Here is a 21,530-nt window from a genome sequence, read left to right as displayed (position 1 = left end):
AAGAAATCTGTGGAGATAAATTAACCTTCCGTAGGCTGGAAGAAGGCTGGATGAGGCACAGGCGTGTGAGTGCATTTCCAAAGAACTATGTGTGTGTGTGTGTGAGAGAGAGAGAGAGAGAGAGAGAGAGAGAGAAGTAAGTGAGTAGGTAGACAGTATTTGCACGTAAGCAATAGTCTATCACCACTAACCAAGCACTCCACAAACACAGTTACTTAGGCATCGCATTAACAGTAACTCTCTAAAATAGTTTACAGGAGTGGGCGCTGGAATATTATTTCAATCATCATCACCACCACCACCATCAACAACATTACCCTCACACCACTATCACCATCGTCACCACCACTACCACCATCATCATTACTCCACCTAACAGATAAGGAGGCCACAACGCACAAAACTGGAAGCACGCTCCCCCTTTCATGTCAGTGACTCATATTGATTAGCCAGGTGAAAGCACGAAGATAAAAAGATAATGATGAACTTCCACCTCTGATAAAACTTGAAACTGAGTTAGTGCTGACCGTGGGGTCATGAAGGTGCAGTTGTCAGAGTTCCAATCCCAGGCTCATCTGGACGTGAACCCGGTGGACTGTTGGCAGAACTTCCCTTCTTCCGTAGTGCACCAAACTCCCTTCGGAGGACAGGGAGGGAATTGAAAGAGTCATAGGAGCCTGTGACTTAATAAGATCATTCCTAATCCTCTCGTGGTTGGGATAACTCTACTATTTTTTCACAGCTACCGCCGGCCGATTACATTCAACCAAGAGTGGAGCTGCCTGTGTGTCTTTCATATTTTCATCCATTAAATTTATCATCAATTGATATTATATCAGCCTATAGTATTTTTACTCTAACCTCGCCTAAAATTGCCTTCTTTCTCTTCATGAGTGTTGATTCGTAACATGAGATTAACGCTACAGTATGATGCTAGCAAGGAAGAAGTGCTACGGAAAGGAATAGAGCCACAGTATTGTATTTTTCTGCTACTGAGATACGGAGAATAAGCCGTAAAAGGAGAAAAAAAAATCTAAGTTAAGGTGAAAAGACTATAGTTAACTCAAGTTGCAGTGAATGTTAGTCTGGTCATCATCAGACTCCATAACTTCTTACCGGTATTATGTTCTTTGCAGGAAGGCTAAATGACAGGAATCTATAGTGCATGGAACTCTCAACTTGGCCAAAATGTCTGACCCGTGTAAGAAAGACGAAACACTGGAGACATCGGCAAGATCTTCACAGGACGCACAAAGAATAATGATGACAACAAAAGAAAAAGAAACAGAAGAGATAAAGAAACCGGAAGGGGTGAGGGAAAGAACGACAGAAGATGTGGAAGACGGAAAACCAAGTGGAAAGAAAGTGGCAGCGAAAGAGGAAGAGGTAGAAGAGACAAAACCAGGTAGAAAGAAATTAACAAATGTAGGCGTAAAAGTGGAAGACAGAAAGGAAGTGGAAAGCGTGGAAGAACTAAGACCACGTGGAAGAAAGATAGTGTCAAAAGTGGAAGACGTGGTACAGGAAAGAACCAAATGGAGTGACTGTGATGGAGGAGAGAAGGATGGGCGTCACCATCCCCTCACCACCTTCGAGGATCTCCTGGAGCTGGTGGGGGCAAATGGTCGATGGAATGTCCTCATGTTCCTAATGTGTGCTCTCGGTATGTTGGCCTCCGCAATTCTTTACTATCATCCTTGTCATGTGTCAATCCTTCGATTATACCTGCGCTTCTTCGTTACTACTGTCCTTGCTGTGTGAGTCTATCCTTCGATTATACTTGCACTTCTTCGTTGCTACTGTCTTGTCCTTGCCATGTGAGTCTATCCTTTGAATATACCTGCACTTCTTCGTTACTGTCCATGCCATGTACATGCACTTCTTCGTTACCTTGTCCTTAACATTTATCTATCCGTCTGTTTTGTCTGCACTTCTTTGTTACTCTTGCCCATGCCATGTTAGTGTATCCTTCGATTATACCTGCACTTCATTGTTACTACTGTCCTTGCTAAGTCAGTCTATCCTTTGATTGTACCTGCACTCTTTACAATTGCCCTTGCCATGCGATTCTCTCCTTCCATAATATTTTCAACTTCTGATGGTTTCTATTATGCCCTGGCACATGCCCTCAGCAGGAGGTCCAACTATCTGTTTATCTGTCTATATAAGTTTAATGTAATCTATCTATCTATCTTTCTCTCTCTCTCTCTCTCTCTCTCTCTATTTCCATCTATCTACCTATCTATTTATGTCTATCTATCTATCTATCGATCTACTTATCAAAACCTATCTATCTATCAGTCACCATCAGTTATTTTCCATTTCACCTATATTTCTGTTTCCGCTTAAGCTTATTTCTGTTACCGCACTCACATTATAAATATGTCTGAAAACGATGATATATGTCTGACTATCACCCTGAAAAGTAATGTGTGACTGACTGTGTGGCTTATTTTGCTGGTCATTTTGTTTGATAATTTGCCTACTTTTATGATGTCTTTCTTTGTTGATTGTACTTTACTGTATCTTCTAGATGGGAATTAAAGTTGGCACGATGATGATGATGGTGTTGGTGCTGGTGGTGGTGGTAATACGAATGATGATACTGATAATAATCCACATCGATAAAGTCATTATCGACTTCTATGACCTTGATATGTAGTGATAAAGCACCCCAATCAAAATTATCGGATAAACAAATGCTACATACCAGTTAATATTATAGACCTTTTTGTTTTTCCCATTCTGTCAACTGAACCTTCACTCTGATCTGGCCGCAAAGTGTTTGGTTTCTTTATAAATAAATGAAGAAAAATGCATAACTAAGCAATCTTAAAACTTAAGCTTGGGGATCGTTTCTAGGCGGCATATGATGGATCATAGTAACTTTTCTATCTATTGTCAGACGCCTTAAGGCAGTGAGGAGTGGCCACAAACAAATCGCCTCCATGTCGCCCTGTCCTCCGCCATTTCACTGCCCTGCTCCCAGCACACACACCCCTCTCTCATATACCTCTCCACTCCATCCCTTCATTTCATCCTTAGCCTCCCCCTCCCTCTACCCCCTCCCACTCCATCTCACTCACATACACTCTAGTCGTCCGTCTCTCACTGTCCATCCTCTCCAAATGGCCAAACCACCTCAGTGTGTTTCTCCTAACGCTTCCTATCACATCCATATCCACACCACAACTCTCCTTCATATCTTCATTTGTCAGTCTGTCTCTCCATGTGACTCCACAGGCTCCTTTCAAATAACTCATGTCCACTGCTCTCACTCTTGACTTCTGTCCCTCCAACAAGGTCCAAGCTTCACTTCCATACGTTAGAGTTGGTATCACAATATTGTCATGTAGTAACTTTTTCACTTCCATGCTCACTTCCCTGTTTCTTATCACTGCTTTCAAGGGATCAGCAACCTTTCTTCCATGTCGTATCCTCAAGTGCTTCACCCTCCAAACTTCCATCCTTACTCATCACACTACCCAAGTACTTAAACCACCTCACATTTTCCATTTCCTCCTCCTCCAACCTCACTGTACATTCACTGACTTCACTTCACTCGAGGTCAATAACTTTACTCTTCCCTACGTTCACCTTTAGATTCCATTTCTTACACACTCTCCCAAACTCATCCACCAAGCATTGAAGCTCCCCTTCGTCTTCACTTAACAACACAGTATCATCTGCAAACAGCATTACAGGGAGTTTCCAAACACTGCCCTTTCTCATTAAGGACGCTCCAACATCCACTGCCCCATTATGTATCTCTATTGCCCCATCCATTTACAGATTGAACAACCATGGAGACATGACACATCCCCGTTTCAATCCAACCTTCAAGTAGAAAACTTCACTTAGTTCACTATCCACACACACTGCAGCTTTAGCACCCTCATTAGTTCACTATCCACACGCACTGCAGCTTTAGCACCCTCATACATACTCTTCACAGCATTCAGCAACTTTCCATGTGCTCCATATACAATATCATTAATACTTTCCACAATCCTTCTCTATCCACCCTGTCATATGCTTTCTCCAGATCCATGAAGGCTGCATACACCTTCTTTCCCTTCTCTAGAAACTTTTCCACTAAAGATCTAAGAATGAATATCTAATCTACACCTAAAAACTTCCTGTTCTTCTCCAGCTAATTCCTGTTTTTTCCCTAACTGTCAATAAGTATTCTTGGTGACATCTATCTCTCTATCTGTCTATTATCAGACGCCTTAATCCCGTAAGGGGTGGCCACAAACAAATCGCCTCCATGTCGCCCTGTCCCCCACCATTTCACTGCCTTTCTCCCGGCTCACACGCCTCTTCCATCCCTCCATCTCATCCTTGGTCTCCTCCTCCCTCTCCTTCCCTCCAGCTCACTCACAGACACTCTCCTTGTTAGTCTCTCACTCTCCATCCTCTCGACATGGCCCAAACACCTCACTGTGTTTCTTGGCGACTTATTTTTGCATATTATCGCATACGTGTATTACTTTTTTGTCAGCTATTTATACTTTTTTCTATATGCACAAAGATATGGTAAATAGCATACAGGAATAGATTAACCTGACAACTACAGAAATTGACTATACTTCTTTCACCCTAACTTGGTCCAGACTGTAGTCGTGTTACTGCTAATTACTTATTTCTGACTAGCATCATATTCCAGTGTGAATCGATTGTTAACTTAGTATTCAAGATGGAGAGACGGCGGTTACAGCCCACGTCGGAGTAAAAAGAAAAAAAGAAGTATGGCAAGGAAGGGGTGCCAGAGAGCCTCCTTAGCCGACGAGAATATGAGCTTAGTAAGGTTTCTAAATACGGGTTCTTTTCTACCGGCAGTGGCGTTCATCTCGCCGTTGCAGCAGATGTCGTACCAGTTCCTGGGAGCGACCCCCGACCACTGGTGCCTCGTGCCCCAGCTGGTGACCTCCAACTGGACACAACACCAGGTGTTATCCCTGGCCATCCCATACAGGTACACACACACACACACACATACACACACACACACAACACTGCTCTTTGTGTTCATTTTATGATGTATGCGAACGATCATTATTCGATGAGGTATTAGCACAGTTACCTACATTACTGAAAAATCAAACTGTAAGAGATATTACACGTGCTTAACACAGACATAAAAGAGTAACCATGTCTACTGATGAATAAATACTGTTCACCTTACCAAGAAATGTAGTGCTGCAGTATGAATCTGTATGCATAACTGCAATGTTTCTAACACAACGCTTGCGATACTGTCTAATAACAACCAATGTTCTTTTCATCTCAACCCAGCTTTTGTCCTTTTCCTGCTTATTTTACATTGCTCAACAGACGGGCAAGAGTAAATACCGTATCCTAGTGTTAAGCTCTTCATAGAGTTCAGCATTTAAGAAGGAGCAATGGCCGTCTTAGGGCATGCTTGAGTGAAAAGAATATAGAGGCCAGAGGATACGCTTGAAACCTCCTGGGTACCCAAAGTCAGAACCCTTTACATTTGAGCTGGAACCACAATTTGGAGGACGGAAGACTTTCACAACGTTCATGTAAATCCATGGGTTCTTCTCGAAATGCTCATGAATTCCATAAGGTCTTAATATGAGCACACTAGAAAGCTATTCTCTCTCTCTCTCTTTCTTTCTCTCTCTCTCTCTCTCGGTAATGCGCCAAACTTATTGCGAAATAAATCTTCCCGAGACTCTGAAGCACATCCTTGCGACTCGTATGACTAAAGCCACGTCCCCCACGCCAAATGCTTGCTGACGCTGACGGGAGTACTGCATCACTGTGGTCCATTGAAGCTCTCGCCCGCACCCGCAGGCATCAGCAAGCATTTAGTGTGGCTCCGTGCCCTATGATTAAGAGGTGGTGGCCAAGACGAGTTAAGAATATGCCATAGCCAACAGGTACATGTGTCCTTCAGCGACTAACATAAACCTGCACTGTCCACAGTAATGCTACGGGTGACTACGAGAGCTGCAGGATGTACGACTACGACTACGACCAGGTGGCTGCGATGGGCTACGAGGCCGCCATGGCAAACAGGTCGTCACTTACTACATTTTCGGACAGTCCTATAGAGTGTGAGGCGAGGGACTTCAATCGGACGCAGTACCAGTCCACCGTTGTTACTGAGGTGTGTGTGTGTGTGTGTTTGTGTGTGTGCGTGTGTGTGTGTGTGTGTGCGTGTGTGTGTGTGTGTGAGAGAGAGAGAGAGAGAGAGAGAGAGAGAGAGAGAGAGAGAGAGAGAGAGAGAGAGAGAGAGAGAGAGAAGGGGGGGGGAAGTTAGTCCACCAATTTTACTAAACATGTCTCCCTAAATTGCCCTCATACCGATGACATGTGCGCTGACCCTAAGCATTCCAGGTCACAGAATTTCCCCTCAGATCATAAAAACTTTGCTGTTATTCCCCTAAATGACCCCCGTGTGGTCGACAGCCACTAATCCTCGCCCTTTCTCGTGTCTTACAGTGGGACCTGGTGTGCGAGAGGCTGCCTCTGTACTCCACCACGGAGGCTGTGGTGATGGCGGGCGAGATGGTGGGGGCGGTGGTCTTCGGATACATGACTGACGTGTGAGTAAGAAACCTTCTCGATACTTAAGGTCATTCTGTGTGTGTGTGTGTGTGTGTGTGTGTGTGTGTGTGTGTGTGTTTTAGGCCGTATTCAAGCGCCATTGGATAATTCGCTAAGCCATATTCTAGGAGGCACAGGAGGCTTCATAGCACCTCTTCCTTAGAGATTTATCCTGAAGGGATTAATGAAATCTTATTCTACGTGGGACTGGAAACCTCGTAATATCGCATTCTAGATGACACTGGAGATTCCTGAGCAGCTCTTCCTTTATCGGGTTATTGTAAATAGGTTAATGAAACCATCTGTAAACTCTTCATAATAAGGTCTCAGCTAAGCTGAACAAATTTACCTGGCGATATCAAAGCTCTGATGAACTAAACATGACTTGATCGTAGTGATGGAGCTACTGATACAGAACCTTGCAACAATAACTGCACTATGAGGAACAACTTCACGTTTGCTTTAGTCTTGCTGCATCGAAACGGATGTTTCAGCTTAAGAGACCATGGACGTGAAGGTGTTAATAATGGTGGTGGTCTTCTGCCAGTCAGATATCATCCCCCCCCCCCACCCAGCGTGAACTAAATCATATTAAAAACAATGTAACACAAGCCCCCATCAACTGGTCTAAATGCAGAATATTTGACTGACGTGAGACCTGCCTTTTGCCGGCTTACTGTACTCTCACAATGGTAATGGTTCATTCTTGTCTAACCCTTAACCCTTCTGCCACCTCTGGGTCAGCAAATAAAAATTATTTTAACTGACTTTGCCAGTGACCTTGACCTTCGATTAATTGTTCTCGGAATCAAATATCTGTATCTTTGTTTTAACCTGAATCCTTCCACAAAGTTTTTTTTTTTTTTTTTTTATGTGTCCGACTCTGAGCATAGGCTTCACAGCCTGCTCTCAAGGCCCAGTAGTCCTCCTACATACCATACACCTCTCCACATGTCACCACTTCGGCGCTAACACCCACCGTCCATATTGAATACATGCTAGGGCTGTCTCATACAGGACTGGTGTATTGGTATTAGCGGGGGTACTTTTATGACATGTCGGCGGGTCTTCTGGTAGATCAGGAAAGTCTGCTTTTATGAAATTCAAATCCTTAAACTGTTCCCTGCCCCAGCCAGGATTCGAACCTGGGTCCATCAGGACTGCAGGCCGCCTCTCTACCGATTCAGCCACCGCCACAATGGCTAAGTTAACCTTGCCTTGTAACCTTGAACTTTGACTTATTCATGAAAAAAAAAAAAAAAGTGTCATCATCAACTCATCCACCAAGTCAGATTCATATACGATCAAAACTGAAATAGTTATTAACTATTTACTACATCACAAGATTTAATGATGATAAGTATGGCAAATCTGAAATACACGATAATAAGCGTGGCAACAATGGAACACACGATAAGCTTGACAAAACTGAAATGAGGTAAACAAGCTTTGCATCACTGGAATAAACGATTACAGATGTGATAATACTGTAATAAATGATGCAAGAACTTGGCACGATTGAAATAAATAATAATGAGCTTGGTAATATTGTAGTTAACCATATTATGCTTGATTATACTGGCGTACTGGTACTCGACTGGCTTGGCAACACCGAATTAAATGAAAAACTTTAAATACCGAGACCTGAACATTGGCATAACCTCTGGAATTAAGAACAGGTTTGGCAACACCAAATAAACACCGGTATATACATATTAAGCTTAGGCTACAAGAGAATAAACGATAATGAACTTGTCAAACTTGAATACCCAACTGAATAAACGAAAACAGATTTACCACTACAGGAATAAACACGAATAACCGAAATAAATGATGACAGACTTGGTACACAGGAGTAAATGATAAACGGCTTGAGAAACATGAATACACGCTTTAATAAATGATGATAAATTTGGCAAACTACACTAGACTATACTGTCTTGGCATCACAGGCATTAACGACAGAAGGTTTGAGCAAACGATAACAGGCTTGGAATAAATAACGATAAACATGACACCCTGGAATAAACATTGTGTACTGGAATATAGTCTTATAAACACAGCGCACTAAAAATAGATAATTAAATAAACGTCACACTAAAGTAAATATAAACATGGCACACGAGAATAAACATGACACTGAAATAAACTAGGACTCAGAGAGCTTATACCTTCGCCAGTGCAATCGCAGGATCCAAATCCGGTGTCATATGCATGGAGTGACTTTATGCAGGAAGTTACCGTTCCCTTCTCTGTTTAGCCTAGATTAATCTAACCTAACCAAACCTTATCCTAGATCAACCTAACCTAAATAAACCTAAATTAAACCACCCTTACTTCACGAAATGACATATCACAGTCTGCCTTAACATACATATGTATATTTACTTATATATCTATATCGACCTATAGTTACATATAGGTCAATAAGACTTCCAACTATATCCGACACATAAATTTCACAAACTGTCATTGATAAATGGCACAATACTTGAGATAACATGCAGATACTTTCAGCACAGCAACTAAGAGGGCATTCGACGCATGCGCACTTAGCTAAGCGGTAACTTCCTGCATAAAGTCACTCCGTGCATACGACATTGGGTCCGGATGGCCCCCCAAATTCAATTCTTTCTTGGCTTATGGCCCACCCTTCCACCAAATTTCATTGAAATTCATTGAGCACATTTGGAGACCGTGAAAAAAAAAAAAAAAAAAAAAAATTGAGTACATAACCCCCAACTTCGCTGGCGGAGGTAATGATAAACAAGGTACACTGGAAAATGAGACTACAAACATTATTCCTAAGTACCCGGTAAATGATAAACAGGCTTATCAAAAGTACAGTATATAAGCTTAGCAGTACCTTACTAGTGTTTATATATAAAAACTGGCACTGGCGGTACTGGTATACATAAAAACTAGGGATGCACCGGAACTAGGAGATTAAGTTCCGGCCGGAACTGGAACTTTATAAAAATTGAGGTTCCGGCCGGAAGTAACCGGCCGGAACTAAGTTCCGGTGCACCTCTAATAAAAACTGGCACGCCTTAATAAACAATAACAGTAACACTCTATAGCAGTTCAAGACAGTAGACTTGACACCACTTAATTAGTCCCTTCAATCTCGTGATTATTATTATTATTTTTTTTTTAGCTCTGCTCCTGTTATATCCAGTTACGGTATTTAGTTTACACAGTCAAATTTCCAGATGGATTATCTAGAGTTTTCATCAACCCTAGCACAACTGGAGGTCTAACCTAAACTGACTATAATCGTCCGGGGTTGGCAGTAGTAAAATTAAATGAAGCATCGGACTGTAAGGATCAAATTACCATATTATTCTGGCAATAATGGAGTAAACAGACACTTTTGACAGTGCCACAAGACCAGAAATTATCTGCTGTAATTAATACCCTCACTAAATGGTATAGTTAGTTTACTCTTGTTACCTCTTAATGATTTAACTCAACTTGAAAGATCTTTCGTACTGAAGGGGTTTACGGTGACTATAATTAACTCTCTGGCTCGAATAAGTCTCGCAAGCATAATCGTCAGGTAGGCTAATCAATAAATCAAAGCACAGAGGGAAATTTTGTACGGCAACAATTAACATCATCGGCGGGGCAATTAACAACTATTCTGGCGTAGTATCAAGTAGCTATGAATAAAAATTAAAAGGCAGTCAATCACGTGCCCTAAGGGCATATGAATAAATTTAGACTTGAGAGGAACATGTTTTGCCTGGGAACGAGTGAATGAATGTAGGCTTCTCGCTACTTACAGCATCAACAACTGCTCCCAGACGGCTATGCTTACTATATGGTGTGCAGGGAATACTCAAGACTTCCTGGGAGACACTCAGTTCCGTCTCCAATATTCAGAATCACAAAACACATACAAATAATACACGGCATATGACCCCTTCGTCTGCGTGGCGGCCATCTTATCACTATTGCCATATCTAGCCTCTGTCAATTCTTTATAGCTTAAACTACATCCAATATGAGAAAATATATGTAAGAGGATAAGTAGATAAGTAAGAAATAGTCTAAAGCGCAACAACACGAAGTAATAAGGTAGTAAAAGGAAAGAAATCTTGGAAAGATACGAAAACAATCTCTCCTGCTATTGCCCACACTGACATGAAGCTACTTGGTAAACAAAATAGTACATTGTTGATTATCGGTGTCCAGGCATGAATAGCAAGTACATTAATACATGAGCATTCTTAATATAATAATAAGAGACCATGGGCCCTTAAGTAATAATGTAGATATGGAAAGCTGCAAAATAAGAACCAAAAATTATGACTACATGTGTATCTGGTATCGTTTCCCTGGCTGTTGAAAAAAAAAAAAAGAAAGAAAAAAGAAATTGCCAATACTCCTAGAATGCAAATACATTCTTCATTTTACAACTTTCAAATTTCATCATTTTGACACTTTGCCTCCTACTATTTAGCTCAGATCAGTTAAATCGTGTGTCATTATCCAGATTAGAGGACTCATACGTGTACACATTAACGCAAAGCTTAACACTGCTAAGAAGCGAGATTTGCCAGTTAGGTAGTCGAGCAGCTTCTCGACGTTTCCCGATGTTTACCGTAGGTACCGGTACGAGTCAGAGTTGCCAGTTTGCCTTCTGTTTGTGAGCATAGTTGTTTCATAAGGTATGCATTAATTTTTGTGCTCTTTTTCTTTATAATATTTCATTTATGTGATTGCTTGTTAAATTACGTAATTTAAGTTTGTATACTACATAATTTAGAGTGTTGTGCAGTGTGGGAGAGCTCTGGCATATTTTGGTTGTCTCTGAGTTGGTAACTGTGTGCTCTCTGGAGTACACCAGAACTGTGGAAAATGTAGAAGTGTCTAGGGTAACGTAAGCTTACATACGCATGGGGAAGAGACTGGAGTAAGTTCAATCAGTTTTCAGTTCATTTTGAGTGTAGTGCAGTGTCAGTGCACTGTAAATGTAGTTTGCATATTTTTGGTACTTGTGAAAACAGTAAAGTGTTGTTGGCAAATACTGAAGAGTTACTAAAGTTTGTATACCATTGGAACTTGTGAAAATAGTGAACTGTTGTCAAGCATTAGGTGTAATTGCAGTTAGTAAAGTTTGTATAGCTCCAGTGCTTGTGAGAATAGTGAAGTGAAGTTGGAAAGCATTAAGTGTAATTGTTTGAAAAATAAAGACAGTGACCTTAAGAAGCCGGTGTTTATTTCCGACGCCTGAGCTGAATCTGTGTACTGTACACCTAAAGGCTGACAGTAGGAAAAACAACTCACTTAGCAACGTCCTTCCTGTACTGTACTACTGCTGTTGAAGCCTGTGGCACTGTGGGACAGGGATGTAACACTGGTGTCAGGAGTGGGATTATTAAGGGCTACAGTGAGGCTAATCCTCGACATGGAAGCAGAAGGTGTGCAGACAAGGTCTCGAGCTGGACAGGAGGAGGAAATGTCCCTGGTGATAACTGCGAAGCTATTGCAGGCACAGAAGAAAGAACTCAAAGAACAATTACAAGCACACAGTGTCCAATTACAAGCACAAAGTGTCCAACTACAAGCACAGAATGAAGGACTACAGGCACAGAATGAAGGACAGAAAGAACTCAAAGAACAACTGGAAGGACAGAGTGAATGACTAGAGGCACAACGTGAAGAACAAAAAGAATGATATGAACAACTTCAAGAGGCATTACAGGATCAACAGAGGGAATTACAACTGAGGATGCGAAGACAGCTGGATGCTTTCATGAAGGAAATGAAGGAAGAACAGCAACAGCTTAAGGAGGAAGTAGATGTCAAGCTAGAGTAGCAGAAGTATGAGGTATGCAATAATGTGATGAGTGTAAACAGCATTTAGACGACCAGTTGAAGTCAATTAGTGAGAAAATAGTGGCAGAATGCAGACAGCAGGTAGATAACCACTTGAAGCATGTAGTTGACCATGTGAAGATAAGTGAGAAAAATTAAGCTGTAGAGAAATATTGCATTGTTGAGACTCAGGTTAGTGTACAAGGAGAATATGAATCTTGATGGATCCCAAACATTTAAAGGTAGCATTGCAGGGCTGAGTAATCAGAATGCAGAAGTTTTAAGTCCTGGCCTTAAATATGATGCCCCATTTTTTAGGCCCGAAACCAGTGAAGTGCTTGACTATAATGGGGTCCAATTAAAAAGAAACCTCAGGAATTTGATGGTAGAGTATTTTGGGAAGCTTACCGCGCACCGTTTGAGTTACTTGTGGATCAGAATGGTTGGGATGATAGGCAGACGGCAGCGCAGCTTCCAACTAGCCTTAAGGGTGCTGCATGGAAATTCTAGGTCAGATGTCAGTGATGGAGAGGAACAGTTATCAGTCTACCGTAGAAGTGCTGGAGCACAGATATGGAACCATGTGCCAGACTGAGGTTTACAAAGCAAGATTCCAGAGCCATGTACGGGCTCGAGGAGAATCTCTACAGCAGCTTGCTCATGACCTGGAGAGTATGGCATACAAGGCGTACCCTGGAGCTACACCTAACCTGTTGGTTCCTGAGGAACCGGTTCATCAATTCTCTTGACAGTGCAAAGTTGAACGTGTAAGTGAAGCAGGCATAACCAAGGAGCATGCAAGAAGCACTAGCCAGGGCTCTAGAGTTTGAGTCCTATGTCAAGTCCAGTACGTCCACTTTTCGGACAGGTTGTAGTGCAGGATTCAAGGCAAGAAAGGGGCAGGTATGTGGAGTGGAAAAATTTTAGGGAAATTGCTGGTACTGTGAAAAACCAGGACACAAAAGAGGACTGCTACAAGTGGAAGAGGGAACAAAAGAATACCTGTGGAGGTTGCTGGTTCTGCAGGAAGCCGGGACACAAGAAGGAGGATTGTCACAAATGGAAGAAGGAACAAGAACAGAGCAGTGCAAGGAAATCTTCAGTTGTAACAAAAATGTGTTGGACATGTAGTGAGGTGGGACACTTCAGTTCTGAGTGTCTGAAGACGACCAGAAAGAAGCGGAAAACTAATGAATGCTGATGTTAAGGGGGAACCACCAGTTGGCTTTTCCCAAGTCACCCCACCACTGACAAAATGCAAAAGAATGGCAATTGACAGCCAGACAGAAGGATAGACAGAAAGAAGTGTTCCTTGGTGACTGATTCGGCCTCAGAGTAGACTTTTGTGAGGCTGATGTGTTACATCATCGGTATCGACCTGACTCATCAGAACAACTGTGTGGCGTAACTTTCACCATGCAGAACTGAGGGGACCCCTGGATGTCCGGATTGAAGTGGCAGGGCAAAAGGCTACTCTTCCAGTCTATGTGGCCAACATGGAGGATCCTTGCCTTCTGGGTCTGGACTATCTGGTGTCCATGGGATGTGAGCTGGACTAATGCTCCATGAAGCTGAAGGGTTTAGGAAGGTCAGTTCCCATCATGACAGTGAAACGTACCAGTTCTGGTGGCGAAGTGAGGGTGCACTGCACTACAGTGATACCCCCCAAATCAGAACTGTTGCTCCAGTGTAAAGTGAGTGGCTCTTTTTGACAACTATCTAGGGGTGGTGGAGCCTGATGTACAGTGCAAGACAAAGGCCGGAGTGATGGTGGGGAGAACTCTGGTGGAAATAGGTGCAGGTGAAGTGTTGGTTGTGGTGGCCAATTTCTCCCTTGAGCCACAGAAGATTAACGAGGGAGAAACTCTGGGACTGTGCCAGGTGGTGGACCCTGAATGGCATTAGAGAAAGGCCTGTAAAAGGAGCATAGTCAAAGAAGATCGGTATCTGCCAGAGCACTAACAAGTCCTTTTCTCAAGGAGTTGAAATGCCTGGACAGCTCAAGTGCTGAAGCTGAGGCAGCTGCTGACAGAGTTTGCTGATTTCTTTTCCACCGAAGACCTACACTTGGGATACACTGATCTGGTGGAGCATTGTATACACTGGAAATCACCACCCGATTAAACAGCCAGCACGGAGGATGGCGCCAGCCCAAAGGCAAGATATGGAGAAGGTGATAGAGCATCTCAGAAGTCAAAAATCCAGCAGTCCTTGGGCATCAGCAGTGGTTCTGGTAAGGAGGAAGGATGGCTCAGTAAGGTGCTGTGTAGATTATCGAGCCCTGAATGATATGACAGTGAAGGACGCATAAGCTTTGCCAAGAATTGATGACATCCTGGATGCTCTGTCAGGTGCTAAGTGGTTCTCCACCCTAGACATGAAGGCAATATATCATCAGGTCAAGGTTGCAGAGAAGGACAAAGAGAAGATAGCCTTTTCATACAGGTGGGGTTTATGGCAGTTTAAGGTGATGCCTTTTGGCTAGGCAATGCCCTAGCTACTTTTGAATGACTAATGGATTGCATACTGGAAGGCCTACACTGCCAGACAGCACCCATCTATCTGGACGATGTAATTGTATTTGGACAGACTTTTGATCAGGAATTGGAGAGGCTGTCAGAGGTGTTGAACAAGATCCACACAATGCACCTCATGCTGAACCCCAAGAAGTGCTTCCTGTTTTTAGAAGGAAGTGAAGTACCTGAGACACATTGTAGGTGAGGGCGGTGTCTGTACTGACCCAGAGAAGGTGGCAGCTGTGGAAAACTTGCCAGTTCCAACTTGCATGAAAGAGCTACAGAGTTTCCTAAGCTTGTGCATCTAATATCAGTGTTTTCTCAAGGACTTTACAATGATAGCTGCACCCTTTCACAAGCTGTTGGGGAAAAGGCATAAGTTTGTGTGGACAGCAGACACTCAGAAGGCCTTCAATGAACTCAAGGATGCATTGGCAAGCTCTCCAGTATTGCCGTACCCAGACCAGAATCAGCCATTTATCTTGGACTGTGATGCTAGTGACCATGGTTTTGGTGGAATCCCGTCGCAGAAGAAGGACGACAAGGAGCATGTGGTGGCATATTACAGCAAGAAGCTCAGCCCACCGAAGTGGAACTACTGTGTGACCCGTAACGAGCCCTTGGCAGTGATGAAGAGCCTTGATTTCTTCCATTCCTACTTGTATGGGTCCTACTTCATCATCAGGATGGACCATGCAGCACTCAAGTGGCTGAAAATGCTAAAGACTCTGGAAGGACAACTGGCACGCTGGCTCGGGAAGCTAGATCAGCACAATTATGAGGTGCAGCACAGTCCTGGGCGGGTTCATGGCAATGCTGACAGCCTGAGTCATCGGCCTTGTGACCCGGAGTGCTGGCAGTGTAGTAGAACGGAAGATCGTAGTAAGAAATGCGGCTGTACTGCAGTGACAGGGCCAGCGTCAGATGAAGAAGACCTGAAGAGGATGCAGATGGAGGATGCAGATTTACAACCAGTGCTAGAGTGGCTACAATGGAGTATAGTGTGACCATCTTGGGAAGAAGTTTCCAGGTTAAGCCCTGCGACCAAGAACCACTGGCGTCAGTGGGACCTTCTTCATTTGAACAGTGGACTACTGCAGCATCAGAGGGAGACACCCAATGGCCTTAGCAAGTATTGGGAACTGCTGGTTCCGAAGAAGATGAAGTCCGAGATCTTGGATGAGTCTCATAACCAGATCACTAGTGGACACCTAGGAGTGAAGAAAACTCTAAGCCGGCTGTGACAGAGGTTCTACTGGATTGGCATGCATCAGGATGTTGAAGAGTGATGTCGGGCCTGTGATGTGTGTTGTGCCAAGAAGGGACCCAAGAAATGTGGTTGCACCCCTCTTCAACTGTACCAAGTGGGTGCACCGATGGAAAGAGTCACAGTGGACATTCCGGGACCTCTGCCACTCACTGAAAGAGGAAATTGGTATGTGTTGCCTTGGACTACTTCACAATGTGGCCAGAAGCCTATGCCGTCCCCAATCAAGAGGTTGCGACTGTTGCCCAGGTATTGGTTGACCAGTTTTTCTGTCGTTTTGGGATGCCACAAGAGGTACATTCAGGCCATGGTAGAAACTTCGAGTCTGCTGTGTTCCGTGAATGCTGCAAGTTATTGGGGATCAAGAGGACCAGGAAGACCCCGCTAAGGCCACAGTCAGATGGGATGGTGGAGAAATTCAACTGGACCCTGGGACAAGAACTGGCCAAGTACTGCGTAGGACAAACAGAATGGGACCAGAAATTACCTGCGTTGCTGATGGCATACCGGTCTGCATTCCATGAGTCTACCGGTTACACCCTGCAAAATCGATGTTGGGCCATGAGTTATGCTTACCTGTTGACTTGTTTATGGGAAGACCACCTGGTAAAGAGCTGCCTACAGACACCTCCAGCTATGCAAAGCATCTTTAGGAAAGCTGGCTGAGGTACATCATCAAGTGCAAGGAGCCCTTAAGTTTTCAGGAGAGGTGATGAAGTGCAAGTATGATGCCAAGGCAAGTAAGGTGAGGTTCAAGGATGGTGACCAAGTTTGGTTAGACAATCCTCAGCGAAAGAAGGGATAGTCACCAAAACTGCAGAACCCATGGGACGGGCCTTACACTGTGTTGGACCACCTATCAGATGTAACATATCAGATTCAGGGAGGCAGGAAGTCTCGCCCAAAGGTGGTACATGTGAATTGTCTGTGGCTGTAGCGTGGGCCAGGACAGTACAGCTGGGACATCTCCGAGGAATCATGCTCTCCTGCAGCTGATGATGCTGAGTAGGACCACCGAGATGAAGTGCAAGAGCATGGTGACAGTTTCTTGGGGGACGAAATGAATCAGGAAGAGGACCAAGACTTTCCTGGAGGAGTGGACTGTGTGGAAGAGCAAGGATGCCGTCGGAAGCGGAATAGAAGAAGAATGATAGGTTGAAGGATTATTTTGTATATAGAAGTTTCATTTAGGATTAAGGTTTATGTTTATATATATTGTGTAGTATTGGCGAGACGACAAAGGACTAGGGAGGGGGTAGTGTTAAGACGCAAGATTTGCCAGTTAGGTAGTCGAGCAAGTCCTCGATGTTTCCTGATGTTTGCCGTAGGTTCTGGTACGAGTCAGAGTTGCCAGTTTGCCTGCTGTTTGCGAGCGTATTTATTTCGTAAGGTATGCATTAATTTTTGTGTTCTTTTCCTTTATAATGTTATACTTATGTGATCGCCTGTTAAATTACGTAATTTAATTTACGTTTGTATGCTAAATAATGTAGAGTGTTGTGCAGTGTGGGAGAGCTCTGGCATGTTTTGGTTGTCTCCAAGTTGGTAGCTATGCTCTCTTTGGAATACACCATAACTGTGGAAAAATGTAGAAGTTTCTAGAGTAGTGCAAGCTTATATAAGAATGGGGAAGAGACTAGAGTTAGTTCAGTTGGTTTTCAGTTCAGTTTGAGTGTAGTGCAGTGACAGTGCAGTGTCAGTGTAGTTTGTATATTTTCGGTACTTTTGAAAACAGTGAAGTGTTTCTGGCAAATAGTGAAGATTTACTGAAGTTTGTATATCATTGGAACTTGTGATAATAGTGAAGTGTTGTCAAGCATTAAGTGTAATTGCAGTCAGTAAAGTCTGTATAGCTCCTGTGCTTGTGAGAATAGTGAAGTGAAGTTGGAAAGCATGAAGTGTAATTATTTGAAAAATATAGCCAGTGAACTTAAAAAGCCGGTGTATATTTACAATGCCTGAGTTGATTCTCTCCACTGTACACATAAAGGCTGACCATAGGAAGAACAAATCACTGGGCAACGTCCTTCGTGCACTGTACTAGTGCTGTTGGAGCCTGTGGCAGTGTAGGACAGGGACGTAACAATACGGATAATTCTTAACGCAATTGCACGAAGTTTAGTTTAGCTGTTGTCCTTCCCCCTAAATCACTGCCACTCATGCAGTTTTCACTACCTGTAAGCAATTTCCACTAATCTCAGAACAAAGGTGGTGACATGTAGGAATATATTCCTCTCAAGAGGCTGAATAGCTTGGAATCCTGTCAATATTAGAGCAAAAATGAAAATGGTTACAAGAAATGTATGCAAGCATTAGACAATCTTTCTCAAGGAGGCGGTGTGTGTCTTCTTCTGTTCCAGATTCAACAATTCACGACTAAGATTAACACTCAAGCTCCTATACTCGCCCTCGACTGATGAAAATAGTTTGGTGTTAGCTAAAATAGAATTGTTAGGGCTGAAGCGAACGTATGAAACTTGTCATTGCACTACATGATTAAAAAAAAAAAAAAAAGGATCAGTGTGAACAAATCATTCTTCAAAAATGTCAGATCTATATGAAATGGTAACTTTATGGACTACAGTGCAAAAATAGGCCGTTACTGCAATATGCATTGAACACTTAAACTGTGACAGATTAGCAGAATGACTATAAACTGTGACAGATTAGCAGAATGACTAATGACCATTAAATCATATGAAATTAAAGTAAAATATACGTAATGTCCCTTGTTGGAACGAAGGGCAAAAAGGCAGCCACTGAAACAAGATTTTTGTTTTTTTTGGGGGGGGCGGATGGAGATGGCAGGAGAACTGGCATTTCTTGTTCCTCATTATTAGCAGAAAGCTAATCATCAGGCGTTAGATGGAATCAGCTATAACTGTTAGTTATTATCACTGTAGGGGGTCTTAATTATTAACTAACATAAAGCGAAACAATTCACCATTATAATATACGGTATGTGAATATGGCGTTTTGATCAGTACTCAGTATAAATATTCTAGGCCTAATAAATATGCTGAGTACTTAAGTATGGTGTTGAAGGTATTGATAGCAGAGAGATGGCTGATCCTTGTCGAGAGTTTGAGGCACGTATGTTTACTATTTAGTGGCAGGTAGAGAACTGAACTCTCTGGTAGCAGGGAGAGAACTAGTCAGCTTCGAGCAGCTTCGTGCACGAAGTAAATCAAATGAAAGTTAACATTACTAAATAATTATATAACAAAATTCGTTGTTTTCTCCATGACCAGATTTATCTCTAGCGATAAATAATATCTTACCCAATTTATGCAGTACAGGAAATTATTTACAAAAAAATGTGCTGTCGTGGGCGGGAATATTCAAACCCGAAATCCATGACATACTCCCCCGCCCAGAATATATACAATATTTACAACTGTCCTGTCCCAATCAAGGTATGCCATAGTTGGGAGGAACCTAAGGCGGTCCAACGTGATGTCCTCAACGAGGCATCACATCGGTCATTTATGGGTGTAGGGAGGTGTTGGATAGCGCCGGTTTGGCTGTCATCTTCTTTCCTTTCTACATCAATTTCTAATGGATACAGCTTAACCACTGGTCTAGTGCTCAAACCGGCGCTTGTCCTTAGCTTTACTACCCTACATTCTTGATCGGGACCATGTAACAATTCGGTGACCCGACCTAGACGCCAGAGAAGTCGACGCCCATCGTTGTGTATTAGCACGACATTCCCAACTTGAGGCGCTGCCTTCCCCTTCTTGTATGCCATTTGACGGTGTTTCTCCATGAGAGATATAAGGTAGTCAGTGGTCCATCTCCTCCACAGATCGAGTAAAATCTTTGTCACGTATAGGAGACGTCTGTTTATTCCTGAATTAGTCCGCCAGGTGATGTCCGTGAGATCATCATCCCTGACTTCCTGTTTTGGGAACTGTCTAAGATGCCTCCCATTAATAAGTTGTGAAGGAGTGATAGGGAGTGGCTCTTCAAGGTCACAGTATGTATATCTAAGTGGACGGTCATTGACTGTGGCCTCAGGTTCCAATAATCCAGTTCTTCACGGGTTACTAAAGCTCGACCCAATACCTTTCTCAGGCCAGCCTGAGAAACCTATCACTCTTTCCCAGATGGCACCGAACCATGGCGTCCTAGCAGGTATGAACCACCACTCACAATTTACCTTTACCAATTCATTCTGTAACCTTGGATCATTCTTCAACTCCCTCAACACACTGGTTCCACTTATAAATGTAGTGGCATTATCACTAATTATGGGTTCAGGGAAGCCTCTCCTGCTACAGAACCGACGGAAGGTATGAATGAAGGATTCACAGGAGAGGTTCGACACCGTCTCAATGTGTATAGCCCTAGTAACTGCACAGGTAAACAATACTACATATAATTTCCCTACGGTACCCTTTTCTTTAATGGGTAGAGCACCTGTGTAGTCTACTCCTGTTACTTGAAATGCGTTCACTTCCTGAACCCTAAAGCAGGGTAATGGCGGAGCTTGTACAGCACTATATGGGGCACCTTGTAACCTTTTACAAGTTATACATTTCCTTAAAACCTTCTTTACAACTTGTCTGATCATAGGAATCCAAAATCTTTGTCTTATGTAACTTACAACATAACTTACTCCACTATGGCTACACACCTTGTGGCAGTACTCAGAAAGGAGAGCTGCTAACCTATGTTTACTAGGTATTAGGGTAGGGTACTTAGCTTCCTCCTTTAAGTCCGACAGCTGTAACCTACCCTTACAATGCAACAGCCCACCTTCCATATAGAGGCCTAACTGCTTCACAACATTACTTGGTGTGCCCTTTCCAGTGGATAAATAATGGTAATCCTCAGGGTACTCTTCCATTTGAGCTAACTTAATCATTACTGATTCCGCTGTCCTTAATTCCGGCACTGTCAAATAAGCCGGCATTGCCTCATGTGTTCTTTGTCTCCTATCTTTCAGTGTCTTGATAAATCTCAATACCCACGCCATCACATGCCTTGTCTTCACATAAGAACCATATCGGTCCCAATTCAATATGGCAGGAAGGGTTACCGACACTGGCAATGACAGGGTCTCTTAGAGGAGACAACCCATGGTGGCGTCCCCAACTTCCTCAAATGGACCATTTTCCGGCCACATTTTTTGGTGAGGTAGCCATGTAGGCCCTCCCCACCACAAAGAACTTATTAAGGACGCATGTGACTTCCCCCTGGAAACCATATCACTGGGGTTGTCCTTTGTAGACACATAACGAAATTCAGCATCAGGGACTAATGCCTTTATTTCGTCAATTCTGTTCTGAACATATACAGGCAGCAGCTTTTTACTAAACAACCAGTATAGGGTTACCTGG

The 21,530-nt window shown here is 43.1% G+C and overlaps 1 protein-coding gene across 1 annotated transcript in view; it reads left to right on the top strand.

Annotated features, from left to right (window-relative positions):
* Positions 1 to 536: 536 nt before the first annotated feature.
* The window catches only part of LOC145408715 (organic cation transporter protein-like), a 67,892-nt gene continuing 46,898 nt past the window's right edge, over positions 537 to 21,530 (top strand). Inside the window, exons 1-5 of the mRNA XM_080279380.1 lie at positions 537 to 620; positions 1,525 to 1,663; positions 4,843 to 4,978; positions 5,956 to 6,139; positions 6,475 to 6,578. Coding sequence (XP_080135506.1) covers positions 537 to 620; positions 1,525 to 1,663; positions 4,843 to 4,978; positions 5,956 to 6,139; positions 6,475 to 6,578 — 647 coding nt within the window. The remainder of the gene's footprint in view (positions 621 to 1,524; positions 1,664 to 4,842; positions 4,979 to 5,955; positions 6,140 to 6,474; positions 6,579 to 21,530) is intronic.

Source organism: Coenobita brevimanus, chromosome 78 (genome assembly GCF_032717465.1).
Source record: "Coenobita brevimanus isolate Jiangsu-jjx chromosome 78, ASM3271746v2, whole genome shotgun sequence".
Lineage (NCBI taxonomy): Eukaryota > Metazoa > Arthropoda > Malacostraca > Decapoda > Coenobitidae > Coenobita > Coenobita brevimanus.
The sequence above is the reverse complement of the archived record's forward strand: the minus strand, read 5'-3'. Positions and strand labels throughout refer to the sequence as shown.